The 22,381-nt window shown below is 42.3% G+C and overlaps 1 protein-coding gene and 1 long non-coding RNA gene across 5 annotated transcripts in view; both read left to right on the top strand.

Moving 5' to 3' along the window:
* HIPK3 (homeodomain interacting protein kinase 3) overlaps positions 1–22,381 on the top strand; it is a 70,286-nt gene that overhangs the window by 5,868 nt on the left and 42,037 nt on the right. For 2 of the 4 annotated variants that reach the window (XM_035327501.1, XM_035327499.1), the window contains exon 2: positions 9,978–11,073. In XM_035327501.1, the coding sequence (XP_035183392.1) occupies positions 9,980–11,073 (1,094 nt within the window). In that variant the 5' untranslated portion in view covers positions 9,978–9,979. Of the gene's footprint in view, positions 1–3,837; positions 4,016–9,977; positions 11,074–22,381 lie in introns of those variants that run through there. The other 2 variants (XM_035327500.1, XM_035327502.1) reach the window with 2 other exon arrangements.
* On the top strand, positions 16,127–20,731 carry LOC118167737. The gene is made up of 3 exons (XR_004751249.1): positions 16,127–19,392; positions 19,927–20,174; positions 20,464–20,731. It is a non-coding gene; the product is annotated as an uncharacterized LOC118167737 (long non-coding RNA).

Genomic DNA, 22,381 nt, shown 5'->3' with positions numbered 1-22,381 from the left:
GTGCGTTCACCTCTAGCTGTTTCCACCAGCTTGCGTGAAGTGTACTTGTTTCTTTTCTGTGTCATGCCGGTTCTGCCTGTGTTGCTGCCTAACAAGTGGTGTAACCTCTCTACTCTTCAGGAGATTTTTTACTTGTTTCTTGTAAAATGCCTTTCTGCCTTTTTGACTGTAAAGCTGCTAGTGTGTATCACTGCCTTGTAAATGTCTTCCTGCCTGTGTTTTCCTAGAAACTTAGGTAATCTGCCCAAACTTCCTCCCCCTTTCCTTTCAGTTATTGTTTTCTCTTTTTTTTCCTCAGTCATTAGAATTGCTTACTTGTCTAGAATCTGCCTGTTCTTGTGGAGTTTTTTCTCCCCTACAGCTTGTTTTTTGAGGATTTAAACTATTTATAGGGATAGAGGAGGACTTTGCAAGATCTTTTTCATCGCTTGCATCTGTTGAATATGGGAATTTTGGTGCCCCTGGGTCTTCTTGTGAATCCTTTCCGACGGAACAGGCTTCATTCCTGAGAGAAGAAGGAAAAAGCTTTTTGTTTCCTCTTTCCTTATTTATTAATATCAACTTATTTTGTGAGTCAAGAAATGAATTGGTATTCAGTCTGATAGGATTGGGTTGCTTTCATGATACTCTATAGTTTTCTTTAAAAGCCCTTTTCTGTACGGCTTTTGAAATGATGCTCTGGGCTAATGCCTTTCTGTGGATGTCAGCTTTGAGCTCTGTACGAGGGCAGCTCGGGAGTTCTTCTCAAGAAATATTTTGGGAGGTCTTTGACAAGTGCTCTTCCAGACTGAATATGTTTATAAAACTAAGTTGAAGAGATGGCTAAACATTGTTTTAAAGATTAAAACGAATGAATGTTAGAAGTTCACTCCTCTTTATGAATAGGGAGAGTATTATATGGAAGGGAACACAACAGAGGGAAAACTGGCTTACTCTTATGATCTCCAGTAGCCAGAGCACAAGACTGATACGTTGTGTATAATCTTGCTTTCCTATTGTACATCCTTCTGTTTAGTTAAATCAATAAGCTCTGCGTAGGGGAGAAGGAGAAATTTCTTGCACTGGTGGCTTTGGGAAATACTACAGTATAGGTTATTACGATTATTGATTTGTTAGGAAGCAAAAAGCTGAGCATTCTGTGTGAGAGTATGCACTTCTGATAGTGATTTTGCCTATAGGAAACACTGCTTCCTCCAGTTCTTTAGAGACCTGAAAGAAGTGGATGAAAGAAAAACCACACACCCTAAAACTGTTTTCCCTCCATATTCTTTATTGTTCTACATAGGCAATGTACGTACAGCTATTTTCAGTAAGCAGCCAAATCTTCATGGTGTTGTTACTTACAAGGAAATAAAAATGCCTGATAATACTTAATGTGTTTATAAAAACATTTGGCTTTTATGTAAGGAATTTATATTCTGAAAAGAAGTTAGGGCTTGAAAGAGATCTTACTGTGTGTGTGTGTACATATGTACGCGTTATATATAGGAAAGGTGTTTGTATATATACACGCACACACATTCTTAGTGGGATGTGTTATATACATGCACACATGCCTGTGTGTTTGTATATATGCCATAGTAAGTGTTTGGAAGTTCTTATTAGGTGTAGCTGAAGAGGCTGATCTGAAGATGGTAGCAGAAAAAGACAAATCAAGAGAAGTGTGTTGGATATCTTAATTCTTTTAAAGTTAAGCCACTTTAAAAAACAAAAAAACCATAAACCTCCCCAAACTCATCATTCTTACTTACTGCAAGGTTTTTATTGCGGAAGGAATTTGAAAGTGACCTAGGTGTGTGCTGTCTTGACAACTCAGTACCAGCTTGCGAAGTTCTTGTTGGTCCTATTGGAAAAGTGGTAATGATTTTTCACATATTTGGGGAAACTGAACTCAAAAGCTACTGCAGGATAACTCCCAATGTGTCAGAAACAGTTTTCTACAATTTCTGAACTGGGTTCCCTGGTTGTAGGAGACCCCACATTGCAAATTTCTTCATCACCTCAGACTCGGTGAATTTGACAGGTTATCTGCATGTGTGCTGTTGCAAACTAATGCTCAAGTCCTATGGGGAGAGCAGTAATTTTGATTCACTGCACTTCTGTGTGCTCTGTCCAGCTGAAAATCCTTTTCTAATAAGAAAGGATGAAAGATAATTGTGAAAAAACCTCCTCCACCTTGAACAGTTCAAAAAGGTTAATGAAGAATCAAGTTTATACGTATGGGACTCTGCCATGGGCATACAGATGTTCTGGTATATTAGCTGTTCTGTTTTCCATACCGAGTTCTAGGAGGTCTAGGAACAAAGCTGAAATACCAATAAAGAAAATAGCCATGCAGGTTTATACTCCGGGAGGAACTGCATTTGATGTTGTCTAGAGCTCTTCTAAAATAAAACTTCTAAAGAATTTTTTTAGCTGGATTGATGCACTTCTGATGATAACAAGAGCAGATGAAGGGTGTTACATGAAGCAGTGAAATCAAAATAGAATGCCTGGAGTTGAGAAGGAAAAGTGGCATACATATTTGTTTAGGTAGCTTTAAGAAACAAACAAAAAACCCCAACAGTATTCCAGGTGCTGTTTTACCAACGGGTAGTTTGAGCTAACTCTTCGATCAATTTTTATTTCTCCTTCTAGTAAGGTGGCAGAAGTCTTTTGGACTGCATGGAGAGGGCCAGGCAACAGCAGTGGTTTGCGTGTGTCCTGCAGCCCTGTACCTGCGCACAGAACCTGGAAGCATGGGGTTTAGGGACTTTTATTTCAGTGGGTCTGATATTTCCAGGGTCAAAAAGAATTAGTCTCTTAAAAGAAGAGATTAGGCTGGCGAAACCCAGGCGAGCTGCAGTGTGCTGTTTGTGTTGATGATGGCACATTCTGATGTAGGGAGCGTGGTCTAATTCAGAGCTGGTGGCAGATACAACTTGAATTTTCTTTACAGTTGCATAACAGCTTCTTGCCTTGCAGAAAAATAAAGCTTTAAGTATTGTTCCATTTGTCTTTTTAACTGTGATTGCAGTCATACTGGAATCACAAGATTTAGCTGTTCATATTTGTGGAAATTATGAATATAGCAATTGTATTCTTCAGTCTCCCTGCTGGTACAAAGGGCAGCACTGAGTCACGAGTTCACTCGGGTATTTTATGTAAAATACATCTGCATTAAATATATGGTGTTACTTCTGTTTCCAAGTGTCGAGACAACGGTGCTGTGACTCGTTTGTATCACACTTGAACAAACTTGCATTTTCCATCACTGAGGGTTTTTTAATAAACAATGCGAGTATTCTTCGGCACTGAGCCCTCAGTTGCTCCAGTCACGCATATCTCTCTGTGGCTTCCCGAGTCCTGAAGTTTTTTTTCCCCCAAACAGGCTGTTCAGTCAACCTGGTTATTGTATTTTGCTTGAACTGTAGAGGCACTGCTAGTAAACTCTGTGCTATATGGAGAAAAAAGAAAAATAAGAATTTTGAAGACCGTAGCTGTGCAATTTGAGTACCGTGTCTGATATCAGTACTGTGTCTTATAAGAGCTCTCAAATGTTGCCAAATGAGCCTTCTAACACTCTTCTGGAGCCGGCTGTAACTTTATATCTTCCAGCCGTGGAGCTGGGTCACTTCACGGCTGGCCCGAGGAGCACGGGTGGCTGCCCGTCCTGCCCCAGCCTCCCACACTGCTCCGTGCACCACTGGGGTGGGCGCGAGGCGAAGGACGGCACCGGCTCAGCTTCAGAGCGCTGCTGGCATCTAATGGGTAAAAATGCCTAAGCTCTGAGAGCTCTCGTCATTAATAGATGTGCTTTAATCGCAGACCCTACCTGTCTGTCTAAATCGTCCGGGGATCTGCCAGCCATGGGGAGCTAGCTCCGTGCCTGACGTTGGGCAGCGCTGCGGGGCTGCCGCTGTCCTGCCGTCCCTGTAGCCCCTCGCCAGCTGTGTGCACGCCTCTCGGCCCCTCTGAGCGATGTGGGTCTTGTTCGGCCTCGCTTCTGGGGCTGCGTGAGGAAACCATTCCTGCGGTAGGTCTTTGCTGTGAGCTGCTGGCTGCTTTCTGCTCTGCTGCGCTCCCTGCGTGCTGTGGCTCAGAGACTTTGCAGGAATGGGTGCGGGGTAGCTGGGATTCCCTGGGCTCGTATCTCTTGACTCTCAACTCTCGCTGCAGGTGTTTTCCTTTTTAAATTCCAAGCTATCTCAATTGCCAGGGCTTTGTTACAAATAGTACGGTTGCGGTAAGAGAGGTCGGTGGTATGAACAGGGACTGGTATGAAAGTGCCCACGTCAGTACAGCTTGTTCTGCTCTGCAGCCAAGACAAACAATAACACGAAGATGCTGCTGCTTCCAGTACCAGCTTTCTTCTGGTGTGGAAAGAGAGGGCAACTAACTCAGTTCTGCATTTGCTAAATAACTTCCAAAGTTGGACAGCACCTAATACAGAAAGTGATTTTTTTTTCCTGGGAAAAATTCCTGTTAGTTGCCTTGCAGTGTTTGTAAAGGGGTGCATAAATAAAACACTTTGGAAGTGCTGCTGCTGACATCCTGCACTTGCTGGAAGTTACTGCACGTTCAGAAAATCCTGCCTGTTGCCCAGCTGCTCTGTGCCTCTCACCAGTAAGTCAGCTGCAATTCTCGCCCATTGGACTTGAAAGCAGCCGGAAAGTTTTCTGTAGTTAACTTGTAACTGTAGTAGCAGATGGTTGCCATGGGCCAGGCTTTGCTGCAGGGGCTTCTACCCGGACAGCAGAGCTTAGAGCTTGCAGCTCTGCGGGCATTTAAAAGGCACCGTTTCTTTTACAGGAGCATTAGAGCTATAGCGTGGCAGTTCTTCCTCAGCTGTAGTGCAGTGCTTTTACCAGCTCTCCTTGCGCTTCTCCCCTTCCCCCTCTTACTCTGTCAGGAAGAAATGTAATTTTGAAGTTAATTATTAATGGTGGTCAAGCCTGGAACAGCCTGTGCTTCTCAAGGCTGTTACAGCCTGCCAAACGTGTCATGTTTATGGATTTCTCCAGGACTGCTTGAGAAGGCTGGGGAAGTAGTTTTAAGAATCTAGTGGAGAGCACCGGTCGGCTGGGGGAAAAGGAGCCACGCTGGTGTGCGTCGCAGGGTAACGGCTGCGTGGGTTCGCGGCTTGGTCGTGTGGAGAGGAGTTTGACTGGAAGGGGCAAACAGCCAAGTGCCGTCTGTTTGTTGCCATTACTTTGGGAAAATGCATTTCTTTCGTTAAATAAATAATGCATTTATCTAAACATAAAATTTAAAATGTGTTTGGTATTTCAATACGTTGTGGAAATGTTTATTTTCACCGCTTAATGAGATCTACCTGCTTCTGAAGAAAGTATGAACAGTCTTAAAACTGATCAGAATTATTATCTAGATGTAATAACTGGTAGATGCCTTGAGACAGGCTTTCTTTTGCTGCGTTCAGCAGCCGTGTCTGCCACGTGCAGCCAGCTCCCACTTGCTTTGCTCCGAGACCGAGGGTGCCGGAGCTGACTGCAGCCCGTAGGTGCCACTGGGTGCGCTGGGATGGACTTGCAGAGACCATCCTGCACTTGGGGAGGGAGGGCTGGCCTCTAAAAACGCGAGGGGGAACGGACAGACCTCTTCAAGTCTGGTGGCAATGAAAATCGCGTCTGAAGCTACTCGAGCAGTCAAACCTGCCTCTGGTACTTTGCGTGGGGATCGTGCTCTTCAGTGACTTTTCCGCTGGTTTTGTTTACTCTGCCGTGCATCCTGCAGTGGTCTCGTGCACACATTTGGACTTGGTTTTAAGTGAAATTTAACCGGGAGATGCGCTCCAGCTGCTCCAGAGCGTAAACTGCCCAAAATGAGCACAGGATGATTTTATTTCCTTCAGCACCAGCTGCCTTGCTCAACAGATCCCTCTCCTGTTGTGCTGCTCCACTTGTTAATATAGATGGAGTCTGACAAGCTGCAGTTTGTATGAGGAAGCAGGAGCAGTCTTGATAAGAAATGTGCAGAAAGATGTATAAGCTCAGTGAAATGATTTGTGACGGGGCCAGCTGAGGGAGAATCCACTCTGTGGTGGGTGAAAATGTGCAATATACTGCTGCCTTTAACCAGCAGACCTCTTAAAAAAAATCACAAATACCCACCACTGCAACACAGTAATCTTTTATTCTTTGCAGTGGAGCTGTCAGATTACATTGCGAGGCAAATCTCCCAAAATATATATTAAAAATCAATAAACCCACACGAGCGTGGCAGTCCTGTTACGAGCAAGGGTGTGATGGCATTTTTCCCTTTCAGGCTTGTTGTACAGCTCTGCTGACTGGGTCCTTGTCTGGGTTTTCATCTGGGTGGGGAGAAAACTCATTCTATTAAAAAACTGAGTTTCTCAAGGTGAAGACCTCCAGCAGCAGTTGTGCCGGGTAGTTACATGGTGTTCTGCTTTATTTCATTACACACAGGTTAATACAGGGAGCACTTTTGTCTGAAACACCTTCTGAGCGCCGCCTGTGAGCGCGGAGCAGAGCTCCTCAGGTATAGGATGCTGCAGGGATTTTTATGTGCCTGATTCGTGGGAATACCTGGACAGTTGTCTTGTCCTGCAGCTGCATTTCCAAATGAAGATGCATCTTGGAGTGTGATTTTTGCTTTTTTTTTTTTGTTGTTTTTTTTTTTTTTGTTTTTTTGTTTTTCTTTTACTTTTTTTTTTTTTTTAAAGTAAAATAGTGGGAGTAAGGGAGAAGTGTTTGTGGGAAGGCACTAGATAGTATGTTCATTCAAGAACTCAAGACCATTTTTTACTTTTCTGGAGTGAAATTTGACTTTTAGAATTTGGGCTGTCATGATTGCACCGAACATTGTTCTCCCAGGGTATGTCAGCTGCTTTATTCAGTGCTTAACTACTTTTTCTTTCCCGAATGTGCTCATAATAGCTCAATAAACACTTCTTATCTGGGAGCAGAACCACTGGCGGCGGTCGGCGTTGCAAGCTTATCGCTGCTTCCCCCTCGAGGAGTCTCCTGGATTCCTCGCCCCCCGCTTTGGCAGCCGCCCCCAGAAGCACTGGGCACCGCGGCGCGCTCTGCGAGTCAGAAACACGCTGCGCTCACCCGAAACTTGAGCCTTCTCGCTGTCGTCTCCTAGAACCAGCGCAGGTGGGGGAGACCCCCTGGGCTCCTCCTGGAACGGGAAAGCAAGGGGCAGCGCGTGTTCGAGGAGCGAGCTTAGCAGAATAGCCAATTCACCTGCGCTAGCTCGAAGGTTCAACTCTTGCTTTGTCCTTAGATGCAAGCTTTTGTTTTTTTTTCCTTAAAGTTTCCTGAGCTAAGTCAAAATTTCCATGTTTTGTGCTTAATTACAGGGGTTTTGATGAAGTATCAAGCTCAGACTTAACTTTGATGTGATTTTTTTGACTTCAGCAAGCATTCTGTGTTTCTATTCGGTAGTGTTTGCAGTGAGAACCCCAAAGTGCCGCTCTGTGCTGCGAACCAAAGCGGGGTGAGCAGGGACATCTGGGAGTTGGGCCTCAGAAGTGTGCTTCTGGGCTCAACTAAAAGGCTAGCGTAGGCATAGGAAAAGAAATAGAAATCAAGCTCTTAAAGCACTGTATCATTGAGACTTGCTGGGTTTTGTTTTCTCTTCTAAGTAAAGCTTCATTTCAGATTAAGTCAGTGAAGTACTCCTTTGTTGCGTGGTGATTTACTACCCTATTTTGAATTAATCGCTGTATGTGGTATTGTCTAAGTATGTTTCGATTCATTAACTTAAGTGAAGCGCTCCATAGAAGAGAAACAAACGCATTTGTTTCAAAATCTCACCCATCACAAAAGCTATTGAGACAGTTGTTGAAATTGGGAAAGAATGTATTTTGTCCCCTAATTCCTTTCCCTGGGTTGCTATCACTTACATGCTCGGGTCAGTACACGAACCTGTGTGCTGACGTCTTGTTGTGTGTGTTCCTCTTTTTGCTATGACAATAGAGGTGATTGCTTGGAGATGGCTCCCTAAGGGAGGTGGCACACCCATGTGCAATAAAGTACATATTCTGAATCTCTCTTGTTTTTGAGTGTTGGTAAGGCAGGGTTATTGTTCTAGAGCAGGCTTCGGGCAAACTCAGTTGCAGTGCTCCTATTTTGGTGTTGTAAGCTGATAATAGGAAACTTTCTCTTTTTGCTAGAAATTAAATATAGGCTCCATCTGTCTTAAGTCTTCAGTACAACTATATATTGGCTTCAACCAGTTTAAATAAGTTGTTTTGGGGATAACACAGAATCCTAAGGCATTTCAGCAAGAATATCAAGAGAAATGCAGGGCAAGAAAGTTTTTATTTATTTATTTTTTCATCATTTGTTAACGTGGGTTCAAACATACTGGAATCTCTGCATGAATTTCTGTTATGTTTGATGGAATAAAAACCGTCCTTATTAAAGCGATGTGGGGGGTACTCGGAAGTATTTTTCAATTTAAACACAGCTAGGCGTTTTTTAAGGGGGCGTGTTATTTAAGAGAGGATTCAAGAATTTGGAGAATGTTTGTCTATGTTTTGAGATTGTGAGTCAGTGCCTTTTCCTTGGTGTTTAGCATTACATGACACAAAGGTTTAAGATGGTGTTTGACAGATCTGGAGTGGCACGCAGCAGGGTTGGAAGAGCTGGGAGGTTTGGCATCTGAGAGCTATTCTGTCTCTGCATTTTAAGGTGTAGTTGGGATTCCTCATCGTATGTGCAGGCAAGGCACTGCTGTCATTTCCCTTTTCCATCCAGTGTTCTGCTAGCACACTCGGCTCGTGGTTTGGGAAGGGAAGCTGCATCGTGGGGCACAGCCGTGGAAATTTTGCACAGCGCTGGCCCTGAGCTCTGGGAGGCAGCAGGACGAGGGGAGCGGGGAGAGAGCTGGGGCTGCCATGGCCAGGCCTGGCAAAATAGTTCGTGTTGTACAAAGCGGGTTTTTATTCCTGATTTCAGAGGTGTGATGGCTTCTGGAAAGCTCTAGAGGCGTAGCCTTTTGAAAATGTGATGGCCTCAAAGAGAGAGAAGTCGATCAGATGGAAATCTGGATCTCGACCTTACTGTGACTTCCAAAGCCAAAATTATCCACTTGTATTTTAACTTTCACTTCTCTTGTAGCAAGAAAGCCATTGTATTGGCAGAAATACACAAACACGCGCGGGTCCAGCTCACAAAGTCACCATATCCGAAAGAGTGTGGTCAATATTTCATTTCCAAGTCTGACGTGGGTGAGGTGGGAATTGGTGCCTCTCCCCCCTGCAGCTGTGCCACCGATACGCAAACTTCTGGGCAGGTGTACGACTTCAAGTACCTGCGTTTCATGAATGGACTAATTACTGTGCATCGTAATTTATCCAGAAAATGACAATCCTTTGTGTGAACACATGTGCACACAAGGTATTTTGGGCCCTGTCTTGCACTGTCACTTTCATGGCAGTGAAATTCCTGGAGCGTTGTGGTGTTTGTCTGCTTGCTCTTACAAGCCTGATGGTACTTGTGACAAAGAGGTAGGGCAGTGGGTGGGCTCAGCTTGCAAATAGGGCCCATTGCATTATTTTTACATTGCTGTTTATAAGTAATTGTATTTTTTTTTTTTTTTTTTAGCTTAAGTTGTTGAAGGCTGTATTATCTTGGTATGTAGAAGTGCTGGAGGCTTTTAAATGAAAGCGGAGTTCTTACGGCACAAAGCTGGTTCTTCCACATCAGAAATCTCTGGCGCTGGCCTCTTGCAGACTTATATCTCTTCTGCCCTGTGCAGTTGCTGAAAACATTTACTAATGTAATCTGCTGCTGCTGCAGCCTGTGTGCTAAAGACGCTGCACTGGTCAGGCGTGATGAGGTTGCTTGTTGCTGTAACAAACTAAGCACAAAATTACTTCAGGCTACGTAGTTTAGCAAATACACCTTTCCTTTTTTTTTTTTTTTTAAAATGGGGAAACTGTTGCAAACTTTGGAGATGTGAAGGCAGAATTCTTACCTGCTTTTTCTTTTTCTCTCCCTCTGTAGGTATGGCCTCACAAGTCTTGGTCTATCCACCATATGTTTATCAAACCCAGTCAAGTGCCTTCTGTAGTGTGAAGAAACTCAAACTAGAACCAAGCAGTTGTGTGTACCACGAAAGAGCCTACCCGCAAATCTATGTGAATGGTAAAAACTTTGGAATTTCTCCCCACAGGGTTAGTACTTTCTTTCAGACTAAAAACCCATTTGACAGACCTCGAGGACAGAACTTTTTGTTGCAGTCAAATGCTGTTGCTTTAAAAAATATTGCAGGTGCTACAAAAGCGTTGGCAGCGCGGGCGCAGCGAGCTCAGATACAGGCACCTCAGACTGGGACTCAAGGAAGCAGATTAGATATACTGGAAGGACCCCAGCGATGTGGATTGAAGCGTAAGAGTGAAGAGCTGGATAACCAGAACAGCACGATGCAGATCGTTGATGAACTGTCCATATTGCCTGCGATGTTGCAAACCAATGTAGGAAACCCAGTGACAGTTGTGACAACTGCTGCAACTTCAAAACAAGGTGGTACAAGTGGAGATGGAGACTACCAGCTAGTACAGCATGAGGTATTGTGCTCTGTGAAAAATACTTACGAGGTTCTTGACTTCCTTGGGCGAGGGACCTTTGGACAAGTGGTGAAGTGCTGGAAAAGGGGGACAAATGAGATCGTGGCAATCAAAATCTTGAAGAACCATCCTTCATATGCACGCCAAGGACAAATAGAAGTGAGCATATTAGCGAGACTAAGTACTGAAAATGCCGATGAATTCAATTTTGTGAGAGCCTATGAATGCTTTCAGCATCATAACCATACTTGTCTGGTTTTTGAGATGTTGGAACAGAATTTATACGACTTCCTGAAACAAAACAAATTCAGCCCTCTGCAATTGAAAGTAATACGGCCTATTCTGCAACAGGTGGCCACTGCACTGAAAAAACTAAAAAGTCTTGGTTTAATCCATGCTGACCTCAAACCAGAGAACATTATGTTGGTGGATCCTGTTCGGCAGCCTTACCGGGTTAAAGTAATAGATTTTGGGTCTGCCAGCCATGTATCAAAGACTATTTGTTCAACCTATTTACAATCTCGGTATTATAGGTAGGTGTCTTTTACTTTTTTAACTTTTAACGGAAAAGTTTTTTTTTTCGTATATTAACGTTAATGGTTTAAATAATTACTCCTCCAGATAACTAATAATAATTGGGAAAACACAAGGACCATCTAAGAATCTAGGATATACTAAGATTAAGTGGTTGGTTACTATTTTAAACGTGAATATTTGCTTTGAATATTTTCATATTGTTATTTTTTTTCTAGAAGTATGTTAGAAAAAAATAGCGTTTGCTTGCCTGATTAGCATGACTTTCGTGCCTTCCTAATAAGAGTTTTTTTTTCTGTAAGCAGCTGGACAGTGTACTAGAAACACCATATTTTATGTACCGTTGCCAAAGATGATGTAAACTCCTCTGTTTTTCTCCAGTACTTGTAAATATTTTGCCTTGTTCTTATAAACTCAATTCTAATTGAGTGCCTTCAGCAGCTGTGGACTTCAGGGAACTTCTGGAGTTAGTGAGCGGCAGTATACTTAAATGTTTCAGGTTATACCTGACGGGCATTTAAAGCGATTTTGGTAAATGGTTGCATTCTACTGAAATGGATGACTGAAAATGGATGTATATTTCTGATTTTTTTTAATCCTTTCCTTGAGTAGCCATCCAATTGGTAGGACATTTAAAAGCCATTAATATTTAACATCCAAAGTGCTTCTGTGTTCTTTATAAGCTGAGCTTGTCTTGATAGCACACCTTTTTCAGTTCTGCTCTGCAGTGTTGGCAGCTGTATATCCTGTGTATTGCCTGTCTCTGCAAAGGCAGGAAAAAGCTAGTAACCTAGGACAATGAGTAATCTAAAGACAATTCCAAATATGTTACAGCTATTCATGTTGGAAGTGAAAACTTGTGCAATACGGTTCTGGGCATGATGAAACTATGGTGATTGGAGTTCATGCCAGAAGAATCTAACTGTTCTTTGACCATAGCTTGTAAACAAGAACGTTTCATCTACTGTCCTCATATAAAATATTCTAATTAATCACCTGCATTTCCTTATTAGTAATTGCAAACTGCAGCTAAGGTTTGCAGAAGCATACAAAGTTGACTAAATTGGGAAGTCGTGTTGAGTGATGCATACCCACGTTATACAGAAATGTGCACATAGAAGTAAGAACTGAAGTAACTTTGAGAGCTCCTTTTAGTGTAAGAGCTGTACGCCATTCAAGATGCACATATTTTATGGAGCCTGGAAATACAGCAAGTCCTGAAAAGGCAGCATGAGTTCTGTGAGGCTGTGTACAACTGGAAATGTCTTAACATCAGCTGTTGTGTACAAATTCATAATTCAACAGCTACTCAAAATGCGTGTGAGAATTCTCATAGGGAAGTATGAGAATATTTCGGTACATATTTTGGCCTTTTTATTTATTGACACAATTGCAGATTATTGTGAGCTATTGCTGTTTGTCTCCTTCCCCCCTGCCCAAGAACTGACAAAGCGAGAGGCTGTAGGCAACCAGGCTGGGTGGTCCTATTGTAATACTTCATTTGGTACTGTCTAGTTTCAGACTTGTTTTTTCTACTTTACATGACTCAGACGTAGCATTGTTATGCTTATTCAGCTGCCCACGTACAAATTTTAGCTGTTATTTTTCGGGGGCTATGCTTCTTAGCACCTATACTCTAGGATTTTGACATGTACAGAGCTGCCCAGCTCTGTGTTCTTTGAGATCAGTGTGCGGCTCCTTGGCATCTCTTGTGTAGTTTGGATACTTGCATTACATTATGTGCACTGAAGTGTGACTAAGTAGGGTTTGAGCATGTACACTCAAAAATACTTTTTTTGGGGTTACCAAGAATAAAACTGGTGGGTGTATATGCTTGTCTTGGCTCCGTGTAAGAACTTTACACGGGGTTTAGCTCATGAAAAGGTTGAATGATATTCGTGTAGAGGATACAACGTGTGCACCTGAAATACCCTACTTACTTATGTGTTACTTATGTGGCACTTAAGTGCATTGTAAATATTCAGACTGTTCAGTAAAGATCATATTTTTTTATCCTACATAGTTTTACAGACCTTCTGTAAGGTAGCATTGAAGTTGGTATTTTTTGAAAATAGAAAGGATATTCAAAAAGAACAGAGTCTGGCAAGTTTCCTTGTAGACTAGGGTCTATTTATTTTAATGGTTCTGATGCTGTATTTGAGGTAAATATCGGTTAAGAAAATTTTGAAATGGGTATGAGTTTGATTTTATTTTTTTCCTCCAGCAAAAAGTTTACTTCTGAAAAGGTTTTTAGCCCACCGGATTTCACTGTGGATGCATGGCTCTCTGCTGGTTGAGTGACTCAAATTAACTTTGCGTAGCTTGGCATGTGGTTTCTCAAACTTCTTTTTGTTGCTTAGAAGTACTTGACCAGTGTAAATGATATCAGAAAATAGGGAGTTGACTCCAAAAGTGCTCAAAATAAGTGATGTCACGGAGATTTGCAGAGAAAAGCCCTGACAAGGAGTGAGGAGGACCTTCAGACAATAAATGGTATCGAGGTAGAATTTATTTTGCAAGCAATTTTGCCACTTGTCAATCAACAAAGGAGGTACTTCTTAAAATATATCTGTGCTTAAGTGTTTTTGTATTAGAGGGTGGGAGTGATAGCGCAGGTTTGACTTGTTTGACTATGACATGTTGAAACAAACCCTTTAAAAAAAAAGTGAGCAGCAATTGAGACTTACTGAAATCTTCTCTCATTTTCTTGAGTTCAGTGGTGCTCTGTGTTTGTTTAGGTCACTTACAAATTCAATTAAATGCAAGTTTTCTTGCTCTTTAAAGCTTCAAACTAAATTAATTCAATTACAGTTCAGATTGGAACAACTTTTTAAAAAAATGCTTGTTCCCTACAGCAACTGTCTGTCTTAGCACGATCACATCTGTGTTCTTGTATAAAGTCTTCAGAGCACGTTAACCTTCATGTGTATTATGAGCTTTACCCGTAGTTTTTACCAGTGGAGATCCCTATCTGTTCAGAGGTGACAGTGCATGAGATTTTGATTCACCAAGTGACAGGAACAGCACACTCTCTAGGAAATATCCATATAAATGTCAGTGTCATGTGAAACTCAACCTATTCTGATGTGCAAAAGCACTCTGCCAAGCTCAAGACCTTCAAGAAAAAGGTATGAGGCAGAAGGGTTTTGTTTTGCCTTTCAACAACTACTTTAGGATCTGCAGTCTTAGGGGAGGATGGAACGAGATGCCTTTAAACGCAGTGTTTATATTTTGGGAAGGAGGCAGGCCTGTGTTCCCACCTCTGTGGGGGTGCCTACTCTGAACCCCACTGCGCTGTGGCTTTGCTGGGGAGCCAGGCAGAGGAGCAAAACTGTTCAGAGGGTTACATCAACCACCGCAACTTCCCACCTTCTGTTCACCCACATCTGCCCGGGCACTTGTGCCAGCACAAGGAGGGAGGTGCTGCGGGGAAAGGGAGCTTTCTGGAAGCAGCGTTAACTTGGTAGAGTTTGTGGGTTACTTAGGCCATGGCCATTTTCAAAAATGAGAGCTGTTTGCAATGTAGTTTGCTGAAGGCATGTGTCCACCCTTGTCTGTAAGAAGCGATTATCAAATGCTCAAGAGAAACATGTAAAGAAGTTTTGCAGAAGTGAACAAAGAGAAAACATCTCTTGTATCTCATCACCACATTTTTTTCCTGTGTATGTATAAGACTCGTGAATGAATTACTGCAAGAATGGAGAACGCAAGAAAATCTTCTGTTAACCGTATTTATTTGGAATGGTAGTACAGTATTTTAGGTCTATAAGAGGACAAGAGTAACAAATCGGAAAACTAATAATCCAATCTTAGGACTTAAGGCAGGAAATGTAATACAGGCAGGTGAGGGGACAATAGATTGTCCTAAATTTCACCTTACCTTGGTCTGTAGTTCACCTTACCCTGCTCTGTAGCAGAGGAAGAGGTGACAAGGATGATTACTGAAAATCCTACAGTAGTTCTGTATGAGGAGAGATCAGGCAAAGTGGCGCTACTTGAATTGTAAAACAGCGTAGCCGAGCAGAAGAGCGGTGACAAACTGCATTGAGTAATAACGATTTGATGTTTTCCTGGTGGTTTCAGCTTTCCCAAGCAAAGAGAAAGTAAGGAAATAATGTCAAAAAGTACTTTTATACTTGTTTTTAATTAACCTTTGAAAATTATTGCCAGAAACTAGATTATTCACCTGCAAAGGCAGAGTATCGATGTGAGCACTTAACCGCAAGGCACTATCTGAAGTCGTGGCTTTCTTTTTTGTTTCAAAGATGATATGTTACTCCAATTACTGTTTACCTGAAAGTCAGCGACTGTGCTTACATGCTGTTTTTATGCTGGCCTGGATGTTAATAGTCGTGGGCTAGAGGGATCTGGTATTCAAGGCCTTCGCTGCTGGTCTCACACGCTAAGATTGCTGACCTTTTATGAGTGATCTAAGTAGGTAAGTAACTAAGCAGTGTATACATTTTGGAAAGAAAAAAGTTGCTTTTATATACAATGTAGATGATCAAGCTTTTGTCATATACGGAAATAGCATGGTAAGTATGTTGCTCTGGGTCACCTGTGCCCTAAACTAAGAAAAGTGGAGCGTTACATCCAGCATTAAAAGCTGCTTTTTGCCCTTTGTTGCGGTGTGGGTTGGGAAGGAGGGGATCAACAGATAGCTCTTAGTTCTGACTCGCTTGTCTCATGCTTCTCTGGTGAGGTGGAAGACTTTTCTAAGGCATGATGTTCGTATGCTGTGGGAGTCATTTTCCTTTTCTTCGTCTCTCTTGTAAGTTTATATGTATTTTGGGAAAAGAAAGTGAGAAGAGGGGCATCAGAGTGTCGGATTGCACAGAGCAGTGACCTGCACTGAGTTGGGTGGTACAAAATGGTCAGGGTAGTTGTGCTGGCTTGCTTCAAGGAGCCTACCTACTTTTCTGTAGCAAAGTTTCCGCTGTCATGAAAAGAGCTTGTGCGTGGCCGTCTCAGTGTTCTGTGTTGTGACAGGTCTTTTTGGGTCTGGTTTTGCAGCAGACCTCCCCTTCCATGCGGTGCTCCTTCTTCTTTACAGAGAAACTTGTGTTGGAACTTGGGTAGAATTTGCCCCTTTGTGAACCAGCTGTGTGCAACACCAGTGTCCAGGAGCTCTGCTCTCTTCACTAGCTGGTACCCAAATGACAGGAGATGCATTCTGCGTATCCCTGTCATCTGTAACGTTTAGCTGTTGTTCAAAGCAAGTAAAACTTTAAAGGATGCACAGTTCCACATTTCTAATGGCATGTATGTAGCGAGTTCGGTAATAATAAAGCCTCTTTCTTCTCCAGTATCTTTCTTCTCCCACTTTTTACTTGACTACAACACCACGTTTGTGAAGCGCAGCTCAGTATTGGCAGGGTATGCTGAACGTAGCTTGCTAAGGGAGGGTCTGCAGCGGTAGCGTTATGTCAGTGTTTTTGTAGGCACAGCCTTGTGATTTCCAGCACTTGGCGCTGCTTGGGAGGAGCTATTGCCTGCCTTTTATTTATTAATTTATTTTCCAGAGGAGATCACCTTTATGTTGATTTATTTGTTTTGTTCTCTTTGCTATTCCTGGCATCCAGAGATCCATACTCAAGCTGCTATTTAACATTGTCAAATTGATTGGGAAAATGAAGTGGACGGGAAGCAGTATAATTGATCTCTATAAAATGGGGGCCCAGCTGAAGCTGTGGTAGGCTCACGGAGCACTCAGGTGATGCTCGCAGACTGGAAGGTGTTTGGCTATAAAGGAACGCTGAGAGCTTGGAATTGTTTTTCTCCTTGGATGGTGACAGCAGTAACATACGATCCTCATTAATTCAGCAATGTGCTCACAAGGAAAGGCAAAGGAGTAAAGCAGTAAGTGGAGTCCTCTCATTCCTGAATCAGTCAGTGATATCCTTCCTCCTGCCTTCCAACCAAGGATAGTTGCTAATCGACAGAGTTGTTCCAGACAAAATGCCAAATGTCACTAGTGTTGCAGCAGAGCTCAGAGAGATGGAAAAATCACTGCTGGATGTATCCCTGTTGGATGGCAACAGTCCTTTCTCCATCTCCTCCTTTTAAACTGCTCTCCCATGAAGAATCAGAGGGGATGGAAAAAGTAGTATTTGTTGCATTCTGCCGTCCTGATGCTGCTGGTACAGAAAACGGCCCTCTAGACCCTCCTCGATCCCAGCACGCTTGTCAAGACCACCTCTCCTTCACCCCTTAACATAAATGCTTCGTCTGCCGTGGTAGGTTTCGCTCACCCATTCGTTTCTGCAGTTCGGAAGAGTGACTGAATCCAATGCAGACTCTTCCCTTTTAAAGGATTTAGGGAAAATAATAGAGCAGCTGAGTTGTGTGGCTTAATTACTGCCTGTGAGCTGCAGTACAGTGAGGGTTACGTGCATGCTTGGAGACTAGTGCACTTGGACTGCTTTTATTTATAACTTGTCACCTTCATATTTAGTTTCAGAACAGAGCACAAACAACTTTTTTTTATTATTTTATTTTTTTTATAAATTGTTTCCAAATTGATTTGATCTGTTGGCTTCCCTCTTTCTTAGACATATCCTTTAAAGCTGGAAAAAAAAAAATAGTGTCTGTACGCTCCTGGGCAGGCTTGTTTTCTCACTGGGCTTTGTAACTTGATTAGATGTGCTGTGTGCCACTGCAGTCACTCCAGGTGGTGTAGGTTGACAATACTTTCTGAGGGTGTTTTTTTCCTTGTGTGGGTTAGGGTTGTGGTTGTAACGGGCAATTATGAAGCAGTAGTAACACGTTAATCCATTGCAGCAGTTGTCGATTGTCTTTTCCTAACGTGAGATCAACCCACAGTTTGACTGTATAAAGTATTAATTTAAAACCTGGCATAAAAAAAACATGTAACATCGCTTTTCTTGATCCAGAGAAGAAGTCATGCAAAATTGACATCTCAGGAAGTAACTGCCTTTCAAGTCCACCCATTGTTGTCACATACTTGAAGTTTCTAAATAAGCTTTATCTGGAGTGGGACGTCTTGTTTTTCTCCTTTCACAATATCTAAAATTCTTGCTCAAAAAAAAAAAAAAAAGTAGATGTGGAAATAGGAAGTAAAACTCTTAATAAATGGAGTTTTCTGTCGGGGAAGCAAAGTACGAGAACAAGCTAAAAATTCCTCTGTAAACAACTTGCACTTAAATATGCTAGCAGATGTTATTCTATCACTTTGAACTGTGCATCACTGAAGTGTATTGGGATATCTTAAAATAGTCAGGGGTGGTGGCCAGAGACTCTAGACTACTATAGATGGTGAGGCTGCCTCGCCGTTGCAATGAAATAAGCCAGAAGTACATGCTGCTAAGGTCATTAGCCTGCTCAAGGTCAGCATGTTCAAAGTCAGCTGCTGTACTTGTGGGCATGGTTACTGTCAGTAATATAGATGAGAAAAGAGTCCCGATAACGTGATAATGCACGGATTTGCTTTTCTGAGTGATTTGAGGCACTCCTAACCAGTTTTCACCCTGTAAAGTTGGAAGGCTGTGATTGCTGATTTGTTTTCTTTTCTGAGCAGATAGAATTTAATGTCGAGATAAGCTTCTGTAGCTTGTATCTGCAAACAAATTACTTTGTTGATCTGGTGAGATTGTTTGCGCTCTTTGCAGTGTTCATTAATTGTTTAATTGACTTCCTATTTTGAACTTCCATTTCCTGATTGCCAGGACCCAGCCAGAACCACAAAAAGGACTGACAATCTTAGCTCACCAAACTCTGTGTCTATTTGCTAATAAATACAGTTTCAATTCCCTTATTATTTTCTAGTCAATATACTGTGGTCCCTGAGACCTTACTACTCTCTGTTAATAGAAGCAGAAAACAAGAGTAGGTTTTTCTCGTTTTCAGAGGTTTTTTTTGCTTTTTGTGCTGTGGAAAAGAATGGCAGGGTTGCTGCAAATTTACAACTGCTTTTATCCTCTCTGAAGATCCGGAGGAGTATCGTGGCGATGGGAGTGGATGAAATAGTGGCCAGCCTTCAAGCTGTCGTTTTTCTGAGCTAGAGATTTTCTGACTAACATAAGCAGGAGCAGGCATGCTTGTGACATGAAGCATTAGAAGGCACCGTGTATCTGAGGGAGATTCAAGTAATTCCAGCCCAGGTTTTGAATGAGTAGTGATGGTAGGAGCAGCAGCTTAAATCAGAGTTCAGATGACAGTTCTCCTGGCGTTTAGGCTGCTACAGTTTGAAGAGGGGGAAAATTCCTTTACAATCCTTTTTAAATAAAGGAGAAAGAGCTCTTTGCGCTTGCTGTATTTGAGGTTGTTGGGGTTAAATGATAGACGTAAGCTTGCCATGGGTGAAGTTTTGGGAAGCAACTTTTATTTTTCACACATTAAAACAGCTTTACTTACAGTGACTTTTTATCACTGCTCTGATATGTTACAAAGGCTTGTTCATCGTGTATGTTTATGTAGGTGCGTGTGGCGTATCTTAGTTGGAGAAAATATCAGTAGTAGCTATTAAGGTGTATTTATAAATACTTCATTGTGCTGATCCTGCTGGGGCTGTCCTGAAAATGGGGAGCTGTAACTTTGGTGTAAGAGCAGGCAGTACTAGAGCTAAGCCAATGTGACTGAGAAAACGTCAGTCTGTCTTTTCCATCTGGCACACTTCCTTTTCCCTGAAGGAGAGCTGTTCTGTGGGCGAGGGCCACCTTCCTCCTCGGAGCATGGCATTCAGCATACGAGAAGGGGCAAAGCAGAGGACTTGATCCACCGTGCATCTGCTTGTCTGGATCCCTGTGGGCTGGGAGGATGCACAGCGCTGGGGGCTCAGCTCAGAGGTGCAAAAGTTAGCTGCCTCTGCTGGTCTGAAGCTCAGGCAGGCTGAGCAGGTGCAAATAGTAAGGGGGGTACACCTAAAACATTTTACACTTCACCGGTTTTGGTCTGAACCGACATGTAAAATACTATAATCATTTAAAAAAAAAAAACAACAAACCAGCGACAAGAAAAAACCTTTCTGTGACTTCTAGCATGAAGTGGAAAGTGGCAGATGTCTGCTGTAAAAATAAGTATTGGGGATGTAATTAAGTGCAGTTAAAATTTATATATGAAAATAAATTGAAATGTGGGTGTTGTAAAAATTCTTACTGTATGTTGGAAGGTCATCGATTCCACAGTATCATCTGAGGTTTTGGTAAGGTTTCTGTTTGGGCTGGTAGTAAAATACTTCTAAATGAGTGAAATGCATTTCTGGGGGCACAAGGGGAAGCAAGCCCAGATCATTTCCTGGATAAGGTTTTTCAAGCAAGTGGACTATGAAACTGGGGTTACCTTCAGGAGATGTTGAGTGTCACTTGTACTTCATGTGTACTATGGCCTTCTGTCCCTCGTGCTCGTTAGTACAACTGGGGAAGCACAAAAAGGAGCCGAGGTCCCCCAGAAAATGCCTGCCTGGAAGCATTTTCTATCATACACGATGCTGTCCAGACCGTTGTGTGCAGGGGTAGGGCCGCCTGTGGGGTCTTCTGTGTCTCAGCGCCAAAATTATCAAGTACTAGAAACAAACACATCCATACTTCATAGAGAAGGTCTTTAAATGATAACAAATGTGGAACGTGTTAGGGCTCACTTAATCTCCTTGTGCTTCCAAAAGTCTAAGCTTTCTTTACTGACCATAGTGATAAATTCAGAACGTCTTCCTAAGTGCGCAGTATCAACTTGGAGGATAAACTATTAAAAATAGCGTATTTGGAAACGTGCGGAACCTGGCATTTTACAGAGATAGCAGATGATTCTGTAAATTGCTACCTTATCTGCAAGGCTGCTCTGTAGGAGGCCTGGCTGCGAAGGCCTCCTTCTTTGAGGGGAAAAGTAATGTCACAGTACGTCTTCAGAGCAGGCAAATTAAACTGGTTCTCATGTCTCTGTTAAATTTGTGTTGGAAGCTCCAGGGAATTCGGGATTTCTCACGCTTTTTCTCATGTTGTATGGTTCGCTGGGCCTTGCTTATTAAAAACTACCTAAAGTTCCGAAACAAAGCAGTTTGCCAGTTGTGCTGTTGGTATGCAATTGCGATTTTATCCCATGACGTTACGTGCTTGCACAGAAAGCAGCTTTCTCAGTGCTGCAAATCAACTGTTGGTGGAATTTGGGTCTGCGGTCTAAGGGCTACTGTAGGTCTTGCCTTTTTTCCCCTTGGTAAATGCCAGGGATGTTTCTCTTGTCCCGGGACAGCACAGCAGTCTCTTCTAAAATGTCATCTCATTACATGGTTCCCTTAATTCACAACTGCGCTGGAGTAGGGTCTTTAAGCAATATCTTGAAAGTTTGATGTGGAAAATTTTGAGAACTGTAGGTCAATAGTGAGTATTCAAAGTAATTTAAAACATAAGCTTATTTTGTGATAAAACGCTTCCTAAGAGAAGAGTATGCTTTGTTTCAGGTGTAGTGCATGCAGATGACCTGGAAAAATGGCTGTTACGTTAGTGGCGATAATCGGTACGCAGTGTGTGTACGCACCTGTGTGCACCAGTAGCACACAACTCAGCTTCCTCTTTTCTGATGTTGCAGGTTCAAAACTCGTGAATTTAAAGCGGCTTTTAATTGTCCAAAGCTGATTCTAGGAGTTAAATTGGAACAGTGTGTTTTTGGTTTCATTTTTTATTATTTTTGTTTTGTTTTACACTTTTATTAAAACACTCCCCTGGTAACTTCTGGATGTGTGCATTTCATAACTTCTTTGAAAACCTGCATATAGCTTATGACGAAGCTTGTATGTATATGTCATATATTTGAAAAGTTTTAAACTGAATATTACTATAGTATTACGAATTTTAAAGACTTGATGTTTTTTAAAGCTGGTTTGAGCTGTTAGTGTATGCTGGAGGTTGCAAATTGTTCGTAGCAGTTAATGGTGCTTGCTGAAAAGGTCTGACGTCCCAAGTGTTCGTCTCACGGGTAACACTTTATATTGTGCTGAGGGCGTTTTTGAACCCTGGTAATTCAAAACTTTTTTTTTTAGCTTTTAATTTTCTGACTCCTGATAATTGATCTTTCACTTCTTGTCATCCAGCACAGTCTTAGCTCAAGATGCAACTTGTGTGCCTTACCATAAGGTATGTTATTTGGCTGTGTGTGTTTCGCTAGAAGTGTTACAACACCTTGAAACTTTCTGCAGCATTTCGAGACACCCATTCCCCCCTCGCCATAAGGATGTTTTCTCAGATGCTCTGAAAATGTCTTCTGCATCTTGGCCTAGTTTCTGAGTTCAGTTCAGTGGCTGTGGTTTGTGGGGGTTGGGCCGGTCTAGAGGGAAATACAGAGGACGTAGCATACGTCTTT

Source organism: Oxyura jamaicensis, chromosome 5, assembly GCF_011077185.1.
Source record: "Oxyura jamaicensis isolate SHBP4307 breed ruddy duck chromosome 5, BPBGC_Ojam_1.0, whole genome shotgun sequence".
NCBI classification, from domain to species: domain Eukaryota; kingdom Metazoa; phylum Chordata; class Aves; order Anseriformes; family Anatidae; genus Oxyura; species Oxyura jamaicensis.
The sequence above is the reverse complement of the archived record's forward strand: the minus strand, read 5'-3'. Positions and strand labels throughout refer to the sequence as shown.